The 23683-nt window shown below is 45.0% G+C and overlaps 1 protein-coding gene across 1 annotated transcript in view; it reads right to left on the reverse strand.

Moving 5' to 3' along the window:
* Nucleotides 1-273: 273 nt before the first annotated feature.
* Nucleotides 274-23683, reverse strand: part of FGF6 (fibroblast growth factor 6) — a 37872-nt gene continuing 14462 nt past the window's right edge. The window contains exon 3 of the mRNA XM_063928476.1: nt 274-3276. Coding sequence (XP_063784546.1) covers nt 3100-3276 — 177 coding nt within the window. The 3' untranslated portion in view covers nt 274-3099. The remainder of the gene's footprint in view (nt 3277-23683) is intronic.

Here is a 23683-nt window from a genome sequence, read left to right on the forward strand (position 1 = left end):
AAAAATATATATATGTGTGAAAAAATGGAGCTATAGTAAAAAAAGGCAAACTAATATTAAGGTCCACCTACCACTGGATAAATACTGCCATTGTCCTAAGTGTCCAAGTTGAAACCAAAAGACTGTTTTTTTTTAATATAGCTCCATTTTTCACAAATACAGTATATATATATTTTTTTACTGTTTATTGTTTTCTAATGTGTACCTATTTAACATTGAATACCATTAATTTTGTGGGAGATATGAAATAAATTCCATATGTTTTTTATCATATACACCTGTCTGCTTACAATATTGTATTAGGCCAATATTTAGCGCTGTTTGTTTGTTTCTGTATAAGAGATGTATATTGCACAGATTTAAGGCCTCCAACCCATTTAGTAGCATTGTGGTGTAGCGGTTAGCATTAATACCACACATCGTTGAGGTTGTGAGTTCAATTTCCGACCAGGGCACTATGATTGTGGAGTTTGTATGTTCTGACTGTATTTGCATAGGGGGTGCTCTGGTTTCCTTCCACCATAGTTGCCAACTTTCTGACTGTACCCTTCAAGTGGGTACCCTCCAATCATCTAACGGGTAGGGGCGTCTTATCGGAGCCATGCCCACTGCTATACAATGCCGCAATTGGCTGTATTTTACAGCAGAGGCTTTGCTATGCTATTCAGCACAGGTCACGTCATTGGTCACCTGATAGAAACATAGAAACATGGAATTTGACGGCAGATAAGAAACACTTGGCCCATCTAGTCTGCCCCTTATTTTTATCCTTTAGGCAATCTCAACCCTTTTTGAACCTTAATTCTTTGTAAGGATATTCATATGCCTATCCCAAGCATGTTTAAATTGCTCTACAGTCTTAGCCTCTACCACCTCTGATGGGAGGTTATTCCAGTTATCCACTACCCTTTCTGTGAAGTAATTTTTCCTTAAATTTCCCCTGAACCTCCCCCCCTCCAGTCTCAATACAGCCACATTACTGGGTAAGTTGGCGGAGTGCGGGCAGCTCTGGGAGACTTGCCCACTTTCCCGGAGGGGGGGGGGGGGGCGCTGGGAGGGTCACCTCATTTTCCGCAGCCACCCAGCTGTTCCGGGAGAGTGGGCAAGTATGCCTCCAAAACATACTGCTGGGTTGCGGGTGAGGGGCCACAACGTTTTTTTAACTATAAGCTATAATGGGGTAGGGACTTGCAGATGCTCTCTGTACAGCACTGTGTAAAATGGTGGTGCTATATAAATAAATAATATTAACATAGCAGTAACACAGAGTGTGGTGACCATTCAGTATTATATGGTTCTAGCAGGTGTCAGTAGCCGGCTAATAATCAATCATCTCCAATACAAAAAAAAAAGAGAATGTTTTTTCAAAGCAAGTATCTAAGGGCTGAATCAGGGGCAAGGCATTTGTGGCAGCTCACTTAATGAATTAATGTTTTCATCAGTAAGACAAGATCTGTGTACTGTACAACCTGATCCCACCGCTGACAGCATAACCAGACCCTACGGAGACTCTCTACATTCATTCTCAGTGTAACAGTCCCAGAGGCTTCCTAGCTTCCTACCCTCTATGGCCAGGTGTACTTTATACCATAGTGAATACACCATAGTGAATGCACACATTATAGTCATTGGGGATAACATTTTCATTTAAGATTAGCAATGCAAATGATGTATTCTGATTATTTTCTTTTCTTAACATTTTGCATTAAATGATTTGAGCGGCTAATAAGACATTGTGGTAGTGGTTGTGCGGTTTTTGGGAGAGGGGCACAATTTGTTTGTTGCTTTGCCACATGACCAACATTTTTCTGACCCGTCCCTGAATGTATCCAGCACATAATATCAGTAACAGATCAGATCTGACTAAAGAAAACCTGTTAAAAAGTACCAAAGGGAGGGGTTTAGTATGAAATACCTACAATCAAAATCCCGACTGTCAAAATGCAGACAACAATTGACAGAGTGTCAAAATCCTGACAAGGTCAAAATCCCGATATGGTCAAAATGCCAACATTTAAAATACCGACAAGGTCAAAATACTGACATTTAAAATGTCGACAGGTCAAAAAGCAGACACAAGTTGTTTTATCAAAAATTTTTATGTGTATATCGACATGGACACGGCATAAGTGTACCGCGTCCCCTCGCATGGCGAGCAGCTTCGGGCACACTATTATATTCCCCCTCCAGGTCCACTTGGATGGTAAAGTATGAACAAGTCGGTTTCAGTGAAAAAATCATGAAAAACTCATGTCGACTTATTGACCTGTCAACATTTTAAATGTCGGTATTTTGACCATGTCAGTATTTTCACCATGTCGGGATTTTGACCATCGGTCAATGGTTGTCAGTATTTTGACCGTCGGGATTTTGATTGTAGATAAATTAACCGCATCCTAAAGGGAGACGTATCAAACCTTCAAGAGAAGTGGAGGTCGCCCATAGCAGCCAACCAGGTTCTAACTGTCATTTATTTAGAAGAGTCTATAAAGTGGCAGAAGTCACTTTGGGTAAATCCTCCACTATCTCTCTCTCTTTCTCTCTCTCTCTCTAAGTTTTGATACACCTCCCCCTTAGACGGCTATTTGACTACTTATGGTTTAAAAATACACTTGTCATTAAAATTGATATAAGTTAAATTCTCATGTTCTTCAAATATTATTTCATAAACATGTAAATTCTGTGTCATTTTTATGATCCTTACAAATAGTACACATGCACAATTACATGCAATTATTCCGAAAGCTGATTTTCGAAGGTACAGGAAGTATTTCATACACGTCTAACAGATTCAGGGATGGCATGCTTATTTTTCCTACAGAAAAAAAATCGGTAACCGTCCTTTGGAAAACAAAGCTTTCAATATTTCTCCTCTATCCGTCAGGGATAAATTAAGTTTACTGTACTAAATATAGCACATTTTTCTGGTTTTCGCCTTCTGTCTGTGTTGCACCGTAAGCAGATTGCAGATGGCTACAGGGTGCAAGGATCCAGTACAAATATCTCCATCCAAATATACATATATTCTGTAACTGTATAAATATTTTACCTGGGAGATTATTCACATGTGCAAAATTAAAAGACACATTTGATATTCTTTTAAATTCTCGGAAGAAAATGTGTTACTGTCGTGGAGGGTGAAATTTTGGTTCCTCTTTTAATTTTCCCATGCTTGCTTATTCCAAGATAGGCACCGTGATACATTTTGGACTCGTAGGCATTGTAATTATTGGATAGCAGGATTTCCTTAAACTTGCACTCATCCTGAAATGTAGGCTGGAAAAAAATGAGAGATGGTTACATATTGTATAGAATTAGATTATGACGTCATATGTTCGGTTAAACCAAAATACCATGAGCTTTTACATAATCAGATACTTCAAAGTATCACTTGTTTCATCTAAGTAAAAGACTTTCATCAAGTGCTCAGTGTGGTTTTCTAGCTGGTAGAGTACTAAAGAATGAAGTGTAATTTCACCCTTAAGCACTTTACATTACATGTAGTTTTAAAAAGATCTAACATGAATATTACAGGCTGAGTAAAAACTTGATTGCAATGTTACATGATTAATACGAGTTGGGTATGAAATGCCGGCATTCAGGAGTATACTTACCTTTCCCCAATGCCCCCTGACCCCATTCCTAACCCCCCCTACCCGCAGCCTATACCAACCCCCTCCCGCAGCCTAGCCTTAGCCCTCCACGTTGGCACCTAAACCTAACAAGCCCTTTCCCACAGCCTAACCCCCCCCCCCCCCCTGGGGTGTCTAACCCTAGCCCCCTCCTTCCCGCATCATATATCTAACACACACCCCTCCCAAAAGCCTAACCTTCACTTACCCCCCAACCTAAACCTGCCACCCCCCTTCCCCGCAGCATACCTCTCTGGCGGCCTGGCATACGGTCGATCTCGGTTTTTAGAATCCCGGCAGTGGGTTTGTGAACCTTGTCGGGATACCGGCGCCGGCATTACCAGCAGTTTCGGGATCCCAGCATCAGCATTCCGAATGCCGGGATCCTAACAGCCGGGATCCTGTCTAATATGCATCTCATTCTTGATCAAATAGGCTATAAAAGTGTGACCACCTGTATCTGACATCCATTCTCGGACATGGTTACCAGATGGGATTTCTGCAAATAGCCCAACACCAGTTCTTAACTAGTCAAAACATTTTAAAAATATCCCAAAGATAAACTTTATTTCAAAGCCAAAAAATACAAGCAAGATCCCCATGAACGCGATGAGAGACCTTATTCAGTGCATTAGGAGGTCTCCTACTACACGTTCAATCTTTCTGCGGTTCAGGAAGACTGACCTGTATAGTACTGGAGGACCCCACAGTCTTAGCCTTAGACAAAATGTGTGAGTTTGCCGCTGTGATGTGTGGTATGACTGGCTGAGATTTACAGGATACAAAGTCTATGGCTTTACGGTTGTGCTGTTGGGGAATTGGGACAAGTGAGCAGTGGCAGACACACGAGAACTGGGAATGGACAGACCGCACAGGAGCATGACTAATGCTTCAGACGCACTGGAACTCCTCCTGTCTCGTTCCCTCCCCCTTAAACCATGCTCACCTATGAGCTATGGCATACACGGAAATGAAATAGTGCAATACAGTGTAGTAATGAATGTTATATACCTCCCAATATTCCGGCTTGATTGGACAAAGTTGTCCTGGTCAAGATGAAGAGACAATGGGAGGAATTCAAATATTTGAAAAGTCGGTTGGGTGCCTGTCTATTAGGTAGGAAAAAAAAAAACACCCAACTGACTTTTCAAACAATTGAATATCCCCCAGAGCCCTCAAATCAGGGATGTCCACCTAAATTGGGAAAATTGGGATATATATCGTCCACATTATATAGGTTATTTATTAGAGTGATCTGGAAAAGCTGTGGTAAGTAATGAATTACAGGGCTTATTAGGATCGTCCGTTGATCTACAGTACTCAAGTTTGGTTCTAGCCACTATAAGCATTTATGTACAAAGGTGAACAGGGCTGGACTGGCCCACAGGGGCACAGGGGAAACCCTCCTCTAAGAATTAGGTTCCAGACTATAAGGTCTATTCATGAAGCAGTGAAAAGTGTGGAGAAGAGAGCCAGTTGAGAAGTTGCCTATGGCAACCAAACAGCACTGAAGTAACATTTATAATTTGCATACTATAAAATTATACAGAGCAGCTGATTGGTTGCCATGGGCAACTTCCCCACTGGCTCACTTATCCACTCTTTTCACTGCTTCATGAATAGATCTATACACTTGAATTATTCTGTACATTATACATAGGTTATCTTATACTGCACAGGACTATAATATATTCTCTACAGTACATTGCCAACATTTTATTTAGTACATTATCATGCATGCACTAGCATAATTTATACATTTATCAAGGGGCCCAGCCCATGCACTCTCTTTAATGGTTAAGCAAACCAATATAGCGGCTGGCCACACCCCCTCTGGAGACTGGTCACATCCCTAAACATGGGCCCCTACCACTGCTTTTCTCGGTGGGCCCTTCATGACCCAGTCCGACACACTGAACGATCTGGACGATTTATATTTCATTTTTTAACGTTATCATTCATATCTATCATTGTTATCGTCAAGTGTGTGGTGCCCTTTAGAGATAAAATACCTACAAAATTGAAATAAGGTTTGTTTTTATTTTTATTTTTTACAACAAAATATTATCAATAAATATCAATAGAACATTGTCCCAAGTGGCTAAATTGGCAACCTGCTTTGTGTCCGCCACCTATACACTGTGCAAGTGGGCATTTTAAGCTACCATAGGTGACATCTTTGAGGTCCTATGTGCACATATAAAACAAAGAATATTGCTGCTAGTGACAGTAGGTTACATAAGGTATCTGGAATAGGAGGCCGATTCAACTATGGGACATGTCATGTGCCTAAATTTAAATGGCTGACTTGGCAAATATAGTCTAGCTCCACTTTATTTAAGCCTTTTAGTCTTCTTGAGTAATTGCAGCACTGGTGTAAGAAAGAGCTTGGAACAAGCTGTACTTAGCAGAAGAACATGGATGAGCTTGTGGTCACTTCTACTGGGGAGCTCACTGAAGAGAGATTATTTAGAGATTTAGCTATATTGTATGTAATGCTTTCTAGGGATAATAAAAGAAATCCGACAATAATTTCTCGGCTGCTTCCCTTGTAATCTCATCTCCATGAACTTTGCTCTACACTCGCACATACCAACGGCACAAAGATTTAGGGGCCTGTTCATTATTAGGCGCCTATTGGCCACCAATAAAAGTGAGGTGACAGTGGAGGGATCCCTCTTCACAACGTAGGACCTCCTTCTCATGGGGAATATTGCTGAATATTAACTGGCGCTAATAATGAAAGGGCTCAATAGAAAGTTTCTGCAAGTCTAACAGGCCCACAAAGGATCATGAATAGCACAGGCAAACACGTGAGTGGTGGGGTGGTGGTGGTGGGGGGGTTGTGTTCTGGTTGCTCGGAAAGCCCCCTCATCTTGGAAAGTGGCTCAAATTATAACAACAATAGCAATTGGATGTAATAGGATTACTAGAGTTGCCACCATGTCATGCAATTTAAGCGCCAGAGCAGAGCGGCTGCACATGCCCAGTGGTAGCAGCTTCTTCTACTAAGTTTGCTGTGTGTGTGGATCCGAGTCCTCAATCAGTACACTGGACCAGAGAGTATCTAATAGGAAGAAGAGACAGGAGCCTTACTATGAGGTGGAAGAATCTGTGCTTAGAAAGTGTAGTACTGGTTCTATTATGTTTATGTATTTATTATGGTATGTGTAACCTTTTCCTGAGCACTCATGCTATTTATATTTCTCATACGTCCTAGAGGATGCTGGGGTCACATCAAGAACCATGGGGTATAGACGGGATCCGCAGGAGACATGGGCACTTTAAGACTTTCAAAGGGGTGTAAACTGGCTCCTCCCTCTATGCCCCTCCTCCAGACTCCAGTTTAGAATCTGTGCCCATGCAGACTGGATGCACTCTGAGGAGCTCTACTGAGTATCTCTGAAAAGACTTTATGTTAGGTTTTTTATTTTCAGGGAGACTGCTGGCAACAGTCTCCCTGCTTCGTGGGACTTAGGGGAGAGAAGTCAGACCTACTTCTGTGAGTTTCAAGGCTCTGCTTCTTTGGCTACAGGACACCATTAGCTCCTGAGGGTTTGATCACTAGGTACGCCTAGGGGCTCATTCCCACAGCCGGCCGTCACCCCCCTTGCAGAGCCAGAAGTCAAAAGACAGGTGAGTAGAAGAAGAAAAGAAGACTTCAGTGATGGCTTTGAGGTACCGCACAGCGATCGCACGCTGCGCGCCATGCTCCCACTACACTGCGGCACTATAGGGTGCAGGGCGTGAAGGGGGTGGGGCGCCCTGGGCAGCATATCTAACCTCTATAACTAACTGGCAAGAGCGGACATAGTGCCAGGGCACTGTCCGGACCCCCGCCAGTATAAAAATGTATTTCAAAAGAGCGGGTCTGAAGCGCGCCATTATGGGGGCGGAGCTTAGCCCTCACGGCACACAGCCCAGCGCCATTTCTCTACACAAGGCTGCAGAGACGCTGGTCCTTCCTCACACTGCTGCATAAGTGTCAGGGTGAAAAACGGGGGGGGGGGCACAGTTAATTTGGTGCATTATTTGTAAATTATAAAAGCGTTGCAGGTCTGGGGCATTTCTGTGGTGTTTCAGACCGGATTGGGCGCTGGGGTGTGAGCTGACAATAACTCCCTCTGTGTCTCTTTGACAGGCTTTACTGTGGGTCTGTCCCCTGTAGGCCCAGTGTGTCTGCGTCTGTTGGGTGCACGTGTGTCGGCATGTCTGAGGCGGATGGCTCTTCCCAGGAGGAGACTATGTTAGGGACACAAACGGCTGTGGGAATGACCCTGTCGGCACCGCCGACACCTGATTGGGTGAATGTTTTGAGTGCTCTGAATGCTAATGTCGCTTTGATAAATAAGAGATTAGATAAATCTGAGTTTCAGAACCAGGCTTGGAAGAAATCCGGAGAGGATGTGTTGTTATAAGTCCAGATCCCCTCGGGGTCACAATTAATTTGCCCAGCTGGCAGACACGGATACCGACACGGACAATGACTCAAGTGATACCAGATTAGATCCAAAACTGGCAAAGAGCATTCAGTACATGATTGTGGCTATAAAAGACGTATTACATATCACTGAGGACCCTACTGATCCTGATACTAGGGTCTGTATGTATAAAGGAAAGAAACCTGAGGTAACGTTTCTTCCCTCTCATGAACTGAACACGCTTTGTGAAAAGTTTGGGAAAATCCTGACAAAAAGTTTCAGATTCCCAAAAGGATTTCAGTGGCGTATCCGTTTCCCTCTGGGGATAGGGAAAAATGGGAGTCACCCCCCATTGTGGACAAAGCTCTATCACGGCTGTCCAAAAAGGTGACTCTTCCGTCCCCTGACACGGCAGCTCTGAAGGATCCTGCGGATCGTAGGCAGGAAAATACATTGAAATCCATTTATGTCACCATGGGTACGCTACTCAGACCAGCCATTGCATCTGCGTGGGTGAGTAGTGCTATCGAAAAATGGGCAGATAACTTGTCATCTGAAATAGATACCCTGGATAGGGATAGCATTCTTTTGACACTAGGTTATATCAGGGACGCTGCAGTCTACCTAAAGGAAGCTGCGAGGGATATTGGCCTCTTGGGATCAAGGGCCAATGCCATGGCGGTCTCAGCTAGGAGAGCATTGTGGATTCATCAATGGAATGCGGATGCTGACTCTAAGAAAGCTATGGAGTCTCTACCGTATAAAGGTGTTGTGTTGTTTGGTGACGGCCTCGCTGACCTGGTATCTACGGCTATCGCGGGTAAGTCATCATTTTATACCTTATGTGCCTGCACCACAAAAGAAAGCACACAACTATCAGATGCAGTCCTTTCGGACCAATAAATACAGAAAAGGCCAAGGGTCTTCCTTCCTTGCTACTAGAGGAAAGGGTAAAGGTAAACGATCACCGGCCGTGGCCGGTTCCCAGGAACAGAAGTCCTCCCTGGCTTCTGTCAAATCCACCGCATGATGCTGGGGCCCCTCTGCGGGAGTCCGCACCAGTGGGGGCACATCTCAAGCTCTTCAGTCAGTTCTGGGCTCGTTCGGCCCTGGACCCATGGGTTTTAGAAATAGTGTCAGAGGGGTACAAACTGGAGTTTCAAGACATTCCCCCTCACCGATTTTTCAAATCGGCCTTCCCAGCTTCCGGACAGGGAGGTCGTATGAGCCGCAATACAAACATTGTGTCACAATCAAGTCATTGTCAGGGTTCCTCCGTCGCAACAGGGAGAAGGCTTTTATTCGTGCCTGTTCGTGGTCCCGAAGCCAGACGGCTCAGTCAAACTAATCCTGAACCTCAAATCCCTCAATTTCTACCTGAACAAATTCAAATTCAAGATGGAATCTCTCCGAGCAGTGATCTCCAGTCTGGAGGAGGGGGATTTTATGGTGTCGGTAGACATAAAGGATGCCTACTTACATGTTCCAATTTATCCTCCACATCAGGCTTACCTGAGGTTTGCAGTTCAGGATTGTCATTACCAGTTTCAGACGTTGCCGTTTGGTCTGTCCACGGCTCCGAGGATTTTCACCAAAGTAATGGCCGAAATTATGGTTCTCCTGCGCAAGCAAGGAGTCACAATTATCCCGTACTTGGACGATCTCCTGATAAAGGCGAGATCCGGGGAACAATTACTGCAGAACATTACGCTCTCCCTGACAATTCTGCAGCAACATGGTTGGCCCCTAAACTTGCCAAAATCATAGTTGGTTCCGACGAGACGGCTGCCGTTTTTGGGAATGATTCTAGACACAGAATTACAGAGAGTTTTTCTTCCAGTGGAAAAGGCTCTGGAAATTCAGAACCTGGTCAAACAAATTCTGAAACCAGCAAGATTATCGATCCATCAATGCACTCGGTTGCTGGGGAAGATGGTGGCGGCCATTCAGTTTGGCACATTCCATGTCAGAGTGTTTTAGTGGGACCTGTTGGACAAGTGGTCCAGGTCCCATCTACACATGCACTTAAGGATAACCCTGTCTTCCAGGACCAGAATCTCACTCCTGTGGTGGCTGCACAGCTCTCACCTCCTAGAGGGACGCAGGTTCGGGATCCAGGACTGGATCTTAGTGACCACGGATGCGAGACTCCGAGGCTGGGGAGCAGTCACACAGGGGGAAAGCTTCCCGGGAAGATGGTCAAGCCAGGAAATGTGTCTACACATAAACGTTCTGGAGTTAAGGGCCATTCACAATGGCCTTCTGCAAGCGGAACATATTCTTCGCAATCGGTCCGTCTAGATTCAGTCGGACAACATAACAGCAGTAGCGTACATAAACCGCCAGGGCGGAACAAAGAGCAGAGCAGCAATAGCAGAGGCCACAAAGGTTCTCCGTTGGGCGGAAAGGCATACAAGCACTCTGTCAGCGATCTTCATTCTAGGAGTGGACAACTGGGAAGCAGACTTCCTCAGCAGACACGATCTCCATCCAGGAGAGTGGGGTCTTCATCAAGATGTCTTTACAGAAGTGACAAGTCTTTGGGGAATTCCTCAAATAGACATGATGGTGTCTCGCCTCAACAAGAAACTTCAGAGATATTGTTCCAGGTCGAGAGACCCTCAAGCAATAGCAGTGGACACCCTAGTGACACCGTGGGTGTTTCAGTCGGTGTACGTGTTTCCTCCGCTTCCACTCGTTCCAAAAGTGATAAAGGTCATAAGAAGAACAAAGGTTCAAGCGATCCTCATTGTTCCAGACTGGCCAAGGAGGGCTTGGTATCCAGAGCTTCAGGAATTACTCATAGGAGATTCCTGGCCTCTTCCTCTGAGGGAGGATCTGTTACAGCAGGGGCCGTGCGTGTTCCAAGACTTACCGCGACTTCGTTTGACGGCTTGGAGGTTGAACGCCGGATCCTAGTCCGAAAGGGTATTCCCAAGGAAGTCATCCCCACTCTTTTTCAGGCTTGGAAAGGAGTAACGTCTAAACATTACTACCGTATTTGCAGGAAATATGTGTCTTGGTGTGAATCTAAGAAGGCTCCTATGGAAGAATTTCAGTTAGGACGTTTTCTCCATTTTCTACAAGCCGGTGTGGATGCGGGCCTAAAGTTGGGCTCAATTAAAGTACAAATTTCAGCTTTATCATCCTGGGCGGCTGCCCGGGGGGGTCTCGGCATTACAACTTTGCTGAGCGGCTACTTGGTCGGGTTCAAACACCTTTGCAAAGTTCTACAAGTTTGATACCCTGGCTGATGAGGACCTCATGTTTGGTCAATCGGTGCTGCAGAGTCATCCGCACTCTCCCGCCCGTTCTAGAGCTTTGGTATAACCCAATGGTTCTTGATGTGACCCCAGCATCCTCTAGGACGTATGAGAAAATAGGATTTTAATACCTACCGGTAAATCCTTTTTTCTTAGTCCGTACAGGATGCTGGGCGCCCGTCCCAGTGCGTACTGTATCTGCAGTTGTTGTGTTTTTAACACAGGTTGTATTACGTTTAGTCAGCCAGCTGCGGACGTTGTTCATGCCTATGATTTGCGTTATGTTAAATGCCATGTTGAACGGCGTGCTTGAGGTGTGAGCTGGTATGTATCTCACCTTAGTTTAACAATAAATCCTTTTCCTCGAAAAGTCCGTCTCCCTGGGCACAGTTCCTATAACTGGAGTCTGGAGGAGGGGCATAGAGGGAGGAGCCAGTTCACACCCCTTTGAAAGTCTTAAAGTGCCCATGTCTCCTGCAGATCCCGTCTATACCCCATGGTTCTTGATGTGACCCCAGCATCCTCTACGGACTAAGAGAAAAGGATTTACCGGTAGGTATTAAAATCCTATTTATTTAAATATGTTTGATACAGCCTATACTATAGACCATTTATAGTTAACTAGTATTAATACTGTATTCCAATGTTTAAAAAGACCAATTTTTTTTTTTGTTATCTGTTTATTGAACAGCAATAAATGAGGTAACAATTATCGCATAAGGATGACAGTAGTGGGTAATAACACAAGAAATAGCAATAAGTCATCCGGACATTTCCAGAAAGTACATCGCTGTCTATTTTCTAATTTTCCAAATATACAGAACAAAATAAAGGAAACAAATAATCACTCCAGAAGTAGAGGATGTAAGTAGGAAACGGAGTAAAGGAACGAGAGAGGGAAAGAAAAGAGGGAGAGAAGTGAAAGAGAGAGATTGAAAACAAAAAGAGAAAGAGAGAAAAACCACTAAATGGCAAATAATGATACAATATTGCATTATGTATAATCTACTACAGGTTGAGTATCCCTTATCCAAAATGCTTGGGACCAGAGGTATTTTGGATATCGGATTTTTCCGTATTTTGGAATAATTGCATACCGTAATGAGATATCATGGCAATGGGACCTAAATCCAAGCACAGAATGCATTTATGTTTCATTTACACCTTATACACACAGCCTGAAGGTAATTTTAGCCAACATTTTTTATAACTTTGTGCATTAAACAAAGTGTGTCTATATTCACACAATTCATTTATGTTTCATATACACCTTATATACACCGTCTGAAGGTCATTTAATACAATATTTTTAATAACTGTGTGTATTAAACAAAGTTTGTGTACATTGAGCCATCAGAAAACAAAAGTTTCACTATCTCACTCTCGCTCAAAAAAGTCCGTATTTCGGAATATTCCGTATATCGGATATTTGGATATGGGATACTCAACCTGTACTATCGACAGTTATATACTGTAAAACAAGTAAAAAGAAATATATATACCACATGTCGCATCTACATATCAAAACAGTACCCAAAGTTCCTCAATGTCAAGATCCGTGAATATGACTAAAAGAAGAACATATCATGAGATCTGACGGAGTAAAAACCATTCGGTGTGTTCAAACACTTTCCATATAGCAATCTGCGTTGGATCAGGTAAACAATCAATGTAAGCTTGCCATTTTTTCGAAAAAGACAAGATTCCTCTATTTATATCGTAAGTGGCCATGCGGCGTTCATGACAAATAATATCTAATACTGCAGTTTTTCATTCCGACAGAGTGGGGGTTGAGCGTGAAATCCAATATTTAAGTATGAGATGTTTGCCAACTGTAACCATAACAGTCAGTGCCGACCTCCAAGGAATAATAGGCACACTCAGGCGCCATGCTGTAAAATCCGCAAAAAGGAAATCTGCAGCAATTTTTGAGATTCCAAGGTGGAGTGCATATCTCATGTAATTTAGAATTTTATTCCAGAATTTACTGATCCTGCCACATTGCCATAGGTAATGCGAAAGGGAAGCGTTCATCTGGCCGCATTTGACACAGTTTCCCGTGTCAGAGGGTATAAAATGTTTTCTATGAGCAGGGGACATGTAGGTACGAGTCATATTAAATTCCTTACCTCCGATCTACCGGACTTGTTAGGTATTACCTCGGAATTATCTACTATGGAAATCGAAGAGCCCATCGTTTATGTCCATATCATGATTCCCACAATTCCAGGCCCAGGGCTGTTATTTTCAAATGCTTGAACTTCCGTCATAAGGAACTCATCTGGTCCACTGTTAAGAAAAAGGGCCCTCTGCAATAGGATGGTCAACGCATTCATCTCTTCCAGGATTACTCAGCCGAAGTCTCAAGGGCTCGTAGAAATATGTCACCTGTTTGTGCTCAATTAATAAAGAGGGGCTTCAAATTTGCGCTCCTTTATCCTGCAAGACTCCACGTTTTCTCTCCACAGGGCATCAAGGACTTCATGGATGCATCGGAAGCTCAAGCTTTCCTCAAGACTCCGAACCAGAATTAAATTCTTCTGATCCGGACTGAGCATTATTTTAGTCGTAGTAATGGTTCTCTCCGAGTTTAATACCGGGTCTTATTACAATATTATTACAATACTCTTCAGTTGAATGTCACCAAAACCTGTTACTGTTACCTTGTTGCCTGATATAGTTCATAAATAATTACGTCTCTTATTGATTCCCAATTTACATGCAAAGACGTAAAATGTTTTGTTCTCCCGGATATTGGTGGCTACTATATAGTACTACCACAATATCCGTTGCTTACTTTATAGCGATTTTGTATTGTCTTTAGTCCAGTTAATTGCATTCTTACACTAGTTTTTATTTTAGGCTGTGATGACAGTGCGGCATCTTTACTTATTTGTAACTAAATGCCATTCCGCTATTTTTTTTTTTCTATTTTGTGTTCCCTACTCCTAGAGGCTCTTCTTTAGTGTTTTATTACTTATATCGCAATGTATATTCTGTGTTTTGAATCATTGGTTACCACATGTCGCATCAGACTCTATTACTCCCTTATAATCCCTCTACTAATACTGCTATGATCGGATTAGTGCGAATATGTATCTTTTTATCCTCAGTCATGCATGGTTTCCCATCTTAGATTTTGTACTTGGAACGTTAGAGGCATACATTCCACGATTAAACGACTGTGGATTCTGACGTACTTGAACAAAATGAAAGCTGATATCACTTATCTTCAGGAAACCCACTTATCCCCCTCCGAACATGAAAAATGTAATATGTTACATCAGAAAGTGCTGGCCTCATGCTCATATTCCTCTAAAGCCAGGAAATGAGCCATTTTAATCCATAAAGGTATTCCATATACTGTCCATTCCTCGATTATTGATCCACAAGGCCGGTACATTATTGCAGATATGACATTAGATGGTAGACGGTATACCCTATGCAATGTATACGGCCCTACTACTTATGATAATGCGTTTCTTCTAGGTTTGATTAGCAAATTGTTTCTTTTTGTTGATACCCAAGTGGTGCTTGGAGGAGATTTTAATATGGTCGCCTCTAATACCCTAGACAGAAAATCTCTCTCTCGTACTTCTCCTAAGCAACTTAAATTTGGTTTATCTTACCTGGCCTCCCAACTAAATTTGATGGATGTTTGGAGGGTGAGACACCCAGTTGATATAGAATATTCATATTATTCAGCTACCCATGACGCATTTTCCAGGCTGGATTATTTTTTTCTTTCTAATTCCTTATCCCCCGCGGTCTTGGATACGAATATAGAACCCATTTCAATTTCAGTCCATGCCCCGGTCTGGGTTGATATCCAAGGAAAATTTATACTTGGCCCTTGTTCCCAATGGAGGTTTCCAGCTAAACTAGCCTCATCTGTCAAATTTAAATCTATGCTAGAATTGGCCTGGGTTGAATTTGAACGTAACAACCAATCTCATAAGGACGATCCCTGCCTTTTTTGGCAAACAGCTAAAGCTGTGATCAGAGGTAATATAATCTCCTTTATGAAAAAATATAGATTAGAACAGGATGCATTATACAGATCGACTCAAACTTCATTAACTAATTCTTTCCAGGCTATAAAGAATGCTCCCTCACTGGCCAATAAGGTTGCTTATATAATGTAAGCTTCACTTTGATCAAGTTCTCACACAATTAGATGGATATTACCACGTTTCTCTTATGTCCTAGAGGATACTGGGGTTCCATTTAGTACCATAGGGTATAGACGGGTCCACTAGGAGCCATGGGCACTTTAAGAATTTGATAATGTGGGCTGGCTCCTCCCCTCTATGCCCCTCCTACCAGACTCAGTTTCAAAAATGTGCCCGGAGGAGCCGGTAACGCTTATGGAAGCTCCTGAAGAGTTTTCTGCATTTATTTTATATGTTTGTTATTTTCTAGAAGGGCTGGATGGCACCAGCCTGCCTGCTTCGTGGGACGGACGGCCCAACCTCTTGAAGGGTTAATGGTCCCGTTCCCCGCTGACAGGACACTGAGCTCCTGAGGGAACTATTCGCAAGCCCCACCACGGCGAGCATACATTCCCACAGCACGCCACCACCCATAACAGAACCAGAAGAATGAAGAGTGGTGAGTACTAACCCGGCGTCCCTGTTAGCGGGGTTCCGGCCATTATGACGGCATGAGGGTACAGAGATGCACGGCTTCTACCCGGGGCGGAATGCGTCTCCAGACACAGTACACAGCTGCGTCTCAGTACACTGTACACAGTACCCACACTGGCAAAAACAGCCTGAAAACGTTTTTCTCTCCATTTTAAGCACCAGGTTACCTCAGATTAACCTCAGATTACCTCACCTCACAGATTCTTCAAATCAGGTTTACCAGTTTCACAAGAGGCAAGTATAACTGGTACAGACTCAGATCATTGTTCCAGTTCCACCTCATCTGCAAAACAAGGGGTACTATTCTAACTTGTTTGTAGTACCGAAACCGGACGGTTCAGTGCGGCCGATTCTGAACCTCAAGTCCTCGAACCCGTTCTTAAGAGTGTTCAAGTTCAAGATGGAATCTCTGAGAGCGGTGATCTCAGATCTGGAGGAAGGGAAGTTCCTAGTGTCTCTGGATATCAAGGATGCGTACTTTCACATTCCAATCTGGCCGCCTCATCAGGCTTATCTACGGATTGCATTGCAGGACTGTCACTACCAGTTCCAGGCCCTGCCAATTGGTCTCTCCACAGCACCGAGGGTGTTCACCAAAGTGATGGCAGAGATGAAGTTTCTACTCCGCAAACAGGGAGTGAATATAATTTCATACCTGGACGATCTTTTGATAAAGGTGCCATCCAGGGAGAGGTTGCTGGACAGCATTGGTCTCTCCACCAAACTTCTCCAGGATCACAGGTGGATTCTGAACCTTCCAAAATCTCCCCTAGAGCCAACACGGGGGCTTCCATTTCTGGGAATGATACTGGACATGAAGTCGCAGAAGGTGTTCCTTCCATTGGAAAATGCATTGGTAATCTAGTCGATGGTTCGGGATGTCCTGAAGCCAACCCGGATATCGGTGCATCTATGCATTTGCCTTCTGGGGAAAATGGTGGCCTCTTACGAGGCACTTCAATACGGAACGTTTCACGCAAGACCCTTCCAGCTTGATCTGTTGGACAAATGGTCAGGATCACATCTTCACATGCACCAGAGGATCCGTCTGTCACCAAAAGCCAGGACCTCCCTTCTGTGGTGGCTACAGACTTCTCACCTCATCGAGGGTCAGAGGTTCAGAATTCAGAACTAGATTCTGTTAACCACGGATGCAAGACTCAGAGGTTGGGGAGCAGTCACCCAGGGGCTGCAGTTTCAAGGAAGATGGTCATGTCAGGAAACCATCCTTCCAATCAACATTCTGAAACTCAGGGCCATATACAACACCCTTCTGCAGGCCTCATATCTTCTTCAAGATCGGGCCATTCAGGTCCAGTTGGACAATGTGACGGCAGTGACGTACATAAACCGACAGGGCGGAACGAAAAGCAGAGCAGCAATGTCAGAAAAAAACGCTGTGACGTTGTCAGCGGTCTTCAAACCGGGAGTAGACAACTGTGCAGCAGACTTCCTCAGCAGACATGACCTGCACCCGGAGGAGTGGGGCCTTCACCCGGAAGTGTTCAGGTGCTTGACACGTTGATGGGGATACCCACAAACTGACATGATGGCTCCTCGTCTCAGCAAGAAGCTCAAGCGGTATTGTTCCAGGTCAAGAGACCCACAGGCAGTGGCAGTAGATGCTCTGATGACTCCATGGGTCTATCAGATGGTGTATGTGTTTCCTCCACTTCCTCTGATCCCAAGAATTCTAAAAAGAATAAAAAGGGAAAAGGTTCAAGCAATACTCATTGCTCTGGACTGGCCACGAAGGGCCTGGTATGCGGACCTTCTGGAGATGCTCCTCGAAGATCCATGGCCTCTACTTCTTCGCGAGGATCTTCTCCAACAGGGCCCGTTCGTCTATGAGGACTTACCATGGCTATGATCCAAGCCAGGAAAGGGGTAACATCTAAACATTACCACTGTATTTTGAAGAAATATGTCTCTTGGTGTGAGAGCAGAAATCATTCTGTGGTGGAATTTCATCTGGGACGTTTCCTGCTTTTTCTGCAGGCAGGTGTCGATGTGGGCCTACGTCTGGGCTCCATAAAAATCCAGATTTCGGCCTTGTCCCTTTTCTTTCAAAAACAATTGGCTTCTCTCCCTGAGGTCCAGACATTCTTGAAAGGTGTTCTGCACATCCAACCTCCCTTTGTGCCTCCCACGGCACCTTGGGATCTCAATTTGGTGCTGCAGTTCCTCCAATCGGACTGGTTTGAACAGTTACAGGAGGCACACGTAAAATATCTTATGTGGAAGACCGTCACACTGTTGGCCTTGGCTTCAGCAAGACGTGTGTCAGAGCTGGGGGTTTGGCTCACAAAAGCCCCTATTTAATTCTCCATGAGGACAGAGCTGAACTCAGAACTCGTCAGCAATTTCTTCCTAACGTGGTGTCTGCGTTTCACATCAACCAACCTATTGTGGTTCCGGTGCTTTCTGTCACTTCTTCTACTTCATAGTTTTTGAATGTTGTGAGGGCTTTGAAAGTATATGTAAAGCGAACAGCTTGTCACAGAAATCGGACTCGCTGTTCTTTTTGATCCCAATAAAATTGGGTGTCCTGCTTCAAAGCAGTCCATTGCACGCTGGATCAGGTTCTCTATCCAGCATGCTCACTCCACGACAGGTTTGCCGGTTCCAAAATCTGTACAGCCCCACTCTACTAGGTCGGTGGGTTCTTCCTGGGCAGCTGCCCGGGGTTTCTCGGCTTTACAGCTCTGCCGAGCGGCTACTTGGTCTGGTTCGAACACGTTTGCTAAGTTCTACAAGTTTGATACTTTGGCCTCTGAGGACCTTCAGTTTGGTCAATCAGTTCTGCAGGAACCTCAGCACTCTCCCACCCGGTTTGGGAGCTTTGGTACACCCCCATGGTACGAAATGGAACCCCAGTATCCACTAGGATGTAAGAGAAAATAGGATTTTAATTACCTACCGGTAAATCCTTTTCTCGTAGTCTGCAGCGGATACCAGGCGCCCACCCGGTGCTTCGTTCTTCCTGCACTGTTACTTGGTTAAGTATTGTTGGTTCAGCTGTTGCTGTTCCTGTTTAAAGTTGGGTTAGCATAGCTTTCCTCTGGTTTGTGTGTGCTGGTTCGGAATCTCACCACTATCCTTTATATCCTTCTCTCAAAGTATGTCCATCTCCTCGGGCACAGCCAGCCCACACTATCAAATTCTTAAAGTGGCCATGGCTCCTAGTGGACCCGTCTATACCCCATGGTACTAAATGGAACCCCAATATCCTCTACGGACTACGAGAAAGGGATTTACGGTAGGTAATTAAAATCCTATTTTTTGTCAGTACACACCATAAATAAACGGTACTGTACCGGCCAAAAAGGTACAGCTGGAGGGTATGAGAACTTACAGGGGGAGATATATCAAACTTCTAGAGCGGACAAGTGGAGATGTTCCCCGTAGTGACCAATTAGCTTCTAGCTATGATTTTATAGTATGTACTAGCCAGTGGTGCAAGTAGAAAAAATGTCTTACGGGTACTGTGTGCGCGCGCCGAAGGCGCGCGCGCGCGCAAAAAAAATGGGTGCGGCCAAATGCCACATGGGGCGTGGCCAATGAAAATGGGGGCGTGATACACATATGGGGGAGGGAAAGATACACGTATGACCCCAATAGTGCCAGATACACGTTGCCCCACAGTGCCAGATATACATTGCCCCACAGTGCAAGATACACATTGACTAACAGTGCCAGATACACATTGCCCCACAGTGACAGATATACATTGCCCCACAGTGCAAGATACACATTGACTAACAGTGCCAGATACACATTGCCCCACAGTGACAGATATACATTGCCCCACAGTGCCAGATACACATTGACTAACAGTGCCAGATACACATTGCCCCACAGTGCCAGATACAGAAATGCCCCCAGAGTGCCAGATATACATTGCCTCGCAGTGTCAGATACACGTTGCCCCACAGTGCCAGATATACATTGCCCCACAGTGCCAGATACACATTGCCCCACAGTGCCAGATACACAAATGCCCCCACTGTGTCAGATATACATTGCCCCCCGTGCCAGATACAGAAATGCCCCTACAGTGCCAGATATGCCCCCAGTGCCAGATATCCCCCAGTGCCAGGTATACATGCCCCCCTGTGCCAGATATCCCCCAGTGCCAGGTATACATGCCCCCCTGTGCCAGATATCCCCCAGTGCCAGGTATACATGACCCCCTGTGCCAGATATCCCCCAGTGCCAGGTATATATGCCCCCCAGTGCCAGATATCCCCCAGTGCCAGGTATATATGCCCCCCAGTGCCAGATATCCCCCAGTGCCAGGTATATATGCTCCCCAGTGCCAGATATCCCCCAGTGCCAGGTATATATGCCCCCCAGTGCCAGATATCCCCCAGTGCCAGGTATATATGCCCCCCAGTGCCAGATATCCCCCAGTGCCAGATAGAAATGCCCCCCAGTGCCAGATATCCCCCAGTGCCAGATAGAAATGCCCCCCCAGTGCCAGATATCCCCCAGTGCCAGGTATATATGCCCCCCAGTGCCAGATATCCCCCAGTGCCAGGTATATATGCCCCCCAGTGCCAGATATCCCCCAGTGCCAGATAGAAATGCCCCCCCAGTGCCAGATATCCCCCAGTGCCAGGTATAACATGCCCCCCCCCTTCCCTGCTCACCGCTGCCGCTGGCCGCTGCCGTCCTGTGTGAGGGAAGGAGAGCGCAGCCTGTGCCTCTCCTTCCCCTCAGTCTCCGGCGGGTGTCTCACAGTTTAATTCAGCGCCGATCCGCGAGCTCTGATTGGCTCACGGATCGGCGCTGAATTAAACTGTGAGACACCCGCCGGAGACTGAGGGGAAGGAGAGGCACAGGCTGCGCTCTCCTTCCCTCACATCAGCGGCGGTGCGAGGAGCGGCGGCCCGTCGGTGTGGGTACGGCGTACCCACGGCTAAATTCTTACGGGTACGCCGTACCCACCCGTACCCGCCCACTTGCACCACTGGTACTAGCAGTAGCGGATCTTGCCACGGGCAAGCAGTACTTTTTCCCGGGGCGCCGCCTTCCGAAGGGCGCCGGCGCCATCCGGAGGGCGCCTCACCATGGCATGATCTGCCACTGTGCCCCCCCCCTTGCTGGTCCCCCGCTGTGAAGGGAACCAGACTCTACGCGTCTAGTTTCCCTTCGTGGAGAGTACTTTGCTGTGCGGTGCGTGATGACGTCATCGCGCACCGCGCAGCATTGTGGCACAGATGCTAGGGGTCATAATTGACCTCTAGTGTCTATGCATCCAAGGAGAGGAGCGGCGCCGGCGGAGGTCTGCAGCGGTCTGGAATCAGGAGCGGGGCTGTAAGTATACTTTTTTTTTTCTTTTCTTTCAGCGGCGCTACAAATGGGGGCGTAACTGACCACGCCCTCGTATTAAGCCATGCCCCTAATGTTTTGCCCAGGGCGCCACAAGATAAATGTAGTACTAGATAAGTGTACTAGATAAATTATAGCTAGAAGCTGATCGGTCTATGGGGCATCTTTTCCACTTGTCTTCCTTAGAAGGTTTAATACATCTCCCCCAAAAATGCCTCGGCTTCCTGGGTCCTAGAGCCCATCAACACCTCCTAGTATCAGTTCCATATGAGCCGATATTCTTCTTTTCACATCATCTACATTCATTCTGCTTCGGTTTAGCAGGCCAGTACACTATGACCTCCAGTGAAAATCCAAACGAGCAAGCATTAAGTTACTGTAAGGATTACAATAGGTTTGGTGTGTCACAGGATATGAAGCGATCGTCTTATAGCTGACTCCTCTGCACAGACCTTAGCATATGCCGATCCAACGGCTGAATGTGGATAATCCTTAACACTAATAGCTAAAACAGTCTAAAATTGAGGCATCACATTTGTGCATGAGATCAGGCAGCTCTTATAGCGTGGACCAGAATTACCATGACGTAGGTCCTTGCACTGTGTGCTTCTATCCTGAGTGACCTTACCAGCTAAGTACAGTATCCTGAGATTTGGTGCCTCAAGAAGACCCTACAGAAAGTCATTATTTGCAGAGGATAAGAGTGTGTTATGACAGTCGGTGCCTGGAAGTCTACAATAAATCTCGCTCCTCTGCTTCCAAGCTGCCTGGGTCAGATGCCACCTGTTAAGCTTGCTCTCTCTGCTTGCTGATATACATTAGCAAGCTGCTGTTTTATTTGGCTATCATATATTTATAGTGCAACTTATATTTGACAACAAATGCACGTTCAGTGACTGAATGCAAAATCAAAATTAGAAAATGGGATATTTAATACGATTAGAGATTTACACAAACTTCTTTACACCATAGTGAACTGTCAGGTGGTAACTCATTTATGCTACTAAGGAACAGATTTATCAAAGCTTCTAAAGAGAACAGCTGAGAGTGTTACCCATAGCAACCAGATTCTAGCTACCGTTTTATAGAATGTACCAGATAAGTGATAGCTAGACTCTGATTGATTGCTATGGCAACACCACCACTATCCTCTGTAGAAAGCTTGATACATTTCCCCCTGATGGTTAATAAACCACTGTAGTGTTAAGTAATAGTTTTTACTCACTAATACCCTTTTCACATCGCAAATGCTGGGTCCCACCCGGTAATTGGAAACGGGTCCTTACCGAGTGGGACCTTGCATTTCACCCAAACAACTTGCTCCCTGACCCGGCAATATGCAGGGTCGAGTTGCCATAGCGGTGGGGGGTGGAGCCGGCATCAGGGGCGGGTGTGGATGCGGCGCTGAGCTCATCTCTGCGCCGCCTCTCCTTATGTAGTGAATGGGTCCCAGGTCGCATCAACCCATTCACACTTCCCCTGACCCGGTATTCAACCTTGGAATGACGCTGCTTTATTCCCGGGTTGAATAACAGCGACCTGTGTCGACCCGGCAATATACCGGGTCAATACTGGGTTATTTGTGCGGTGTGAAAGGGGTATAAGGTGCATAATTACCATCTATCATGATCTGGCTTTGATAATTATAATTTATTTTCACCGCCTTCGGATCACGCTCTCGTAAAATGCTGCGCTATGTGTAGGACATTTTTTTTCATGGGGCCAAGGACTACTATAGGGCCTGGAAGCCCTGTTATTTGCGTTGTAACAGTGACTGTAGCTATATAAAGACTCCCAATCCTATGCTAATTCATGTCAGTGTTTCTGGGGTTGATCAACCACAGTTTCATTGTTTATTTTACTATAAAATTGTATTAATATATTATTAAATAAATATTACTATTAATATTAACTACCAATTAGTACAATAGCTGTTAGAAAGATAGATAATTTAGTTGACAGCCTAATCTCAAGTGATAGCAAAATGAGTGGGGCTTCTAAGAACGAAGAAAAAAGTTCTTGCAAGAACAAAAATGTACAAACATTTGTAGGACAAACATGAAGATAACTTTCGGTGAAACGACAACAGTTGTTGAGTTCAAATAAAGCTGTTATCGCTTCATCTCCATTTTTATTTCATTCATCCCCATTCGCTTTTCTGTAGAAGTTCATGTTGGGGCAAGACAAAGTCTTTGCACACCCAACAGATATCATTATGAGGTGGGGCAATTGCTCCCTCTGCCCCCCGGTTTCTACGCCCCTGACTATATGGCCCATAGTCTACAAAGGCAAACACCATCTAAAGATCCTTTGCATTCTGGAGATTGGAAAATCTGCCATTTTACCAGCCCCCACGGAAACCTATGGGGGCTGCTTTTGTGGTCAAC

The sequence above is a fragment of the Pseudophryne corroboree genome, chromosome 6 (assembly GCF_028390025.1).
Source record: "Pseudophryne corroboree isolate aPseCor3 chromosome 6, aPseCor3.hap2, whole genome shotgun sequence".
NCBI lineage: Eukaryota > Metazoa > Chordata > Amphibia > Anura > Myobatrachidae > Pseudophryne > Pseudophryne corroboree.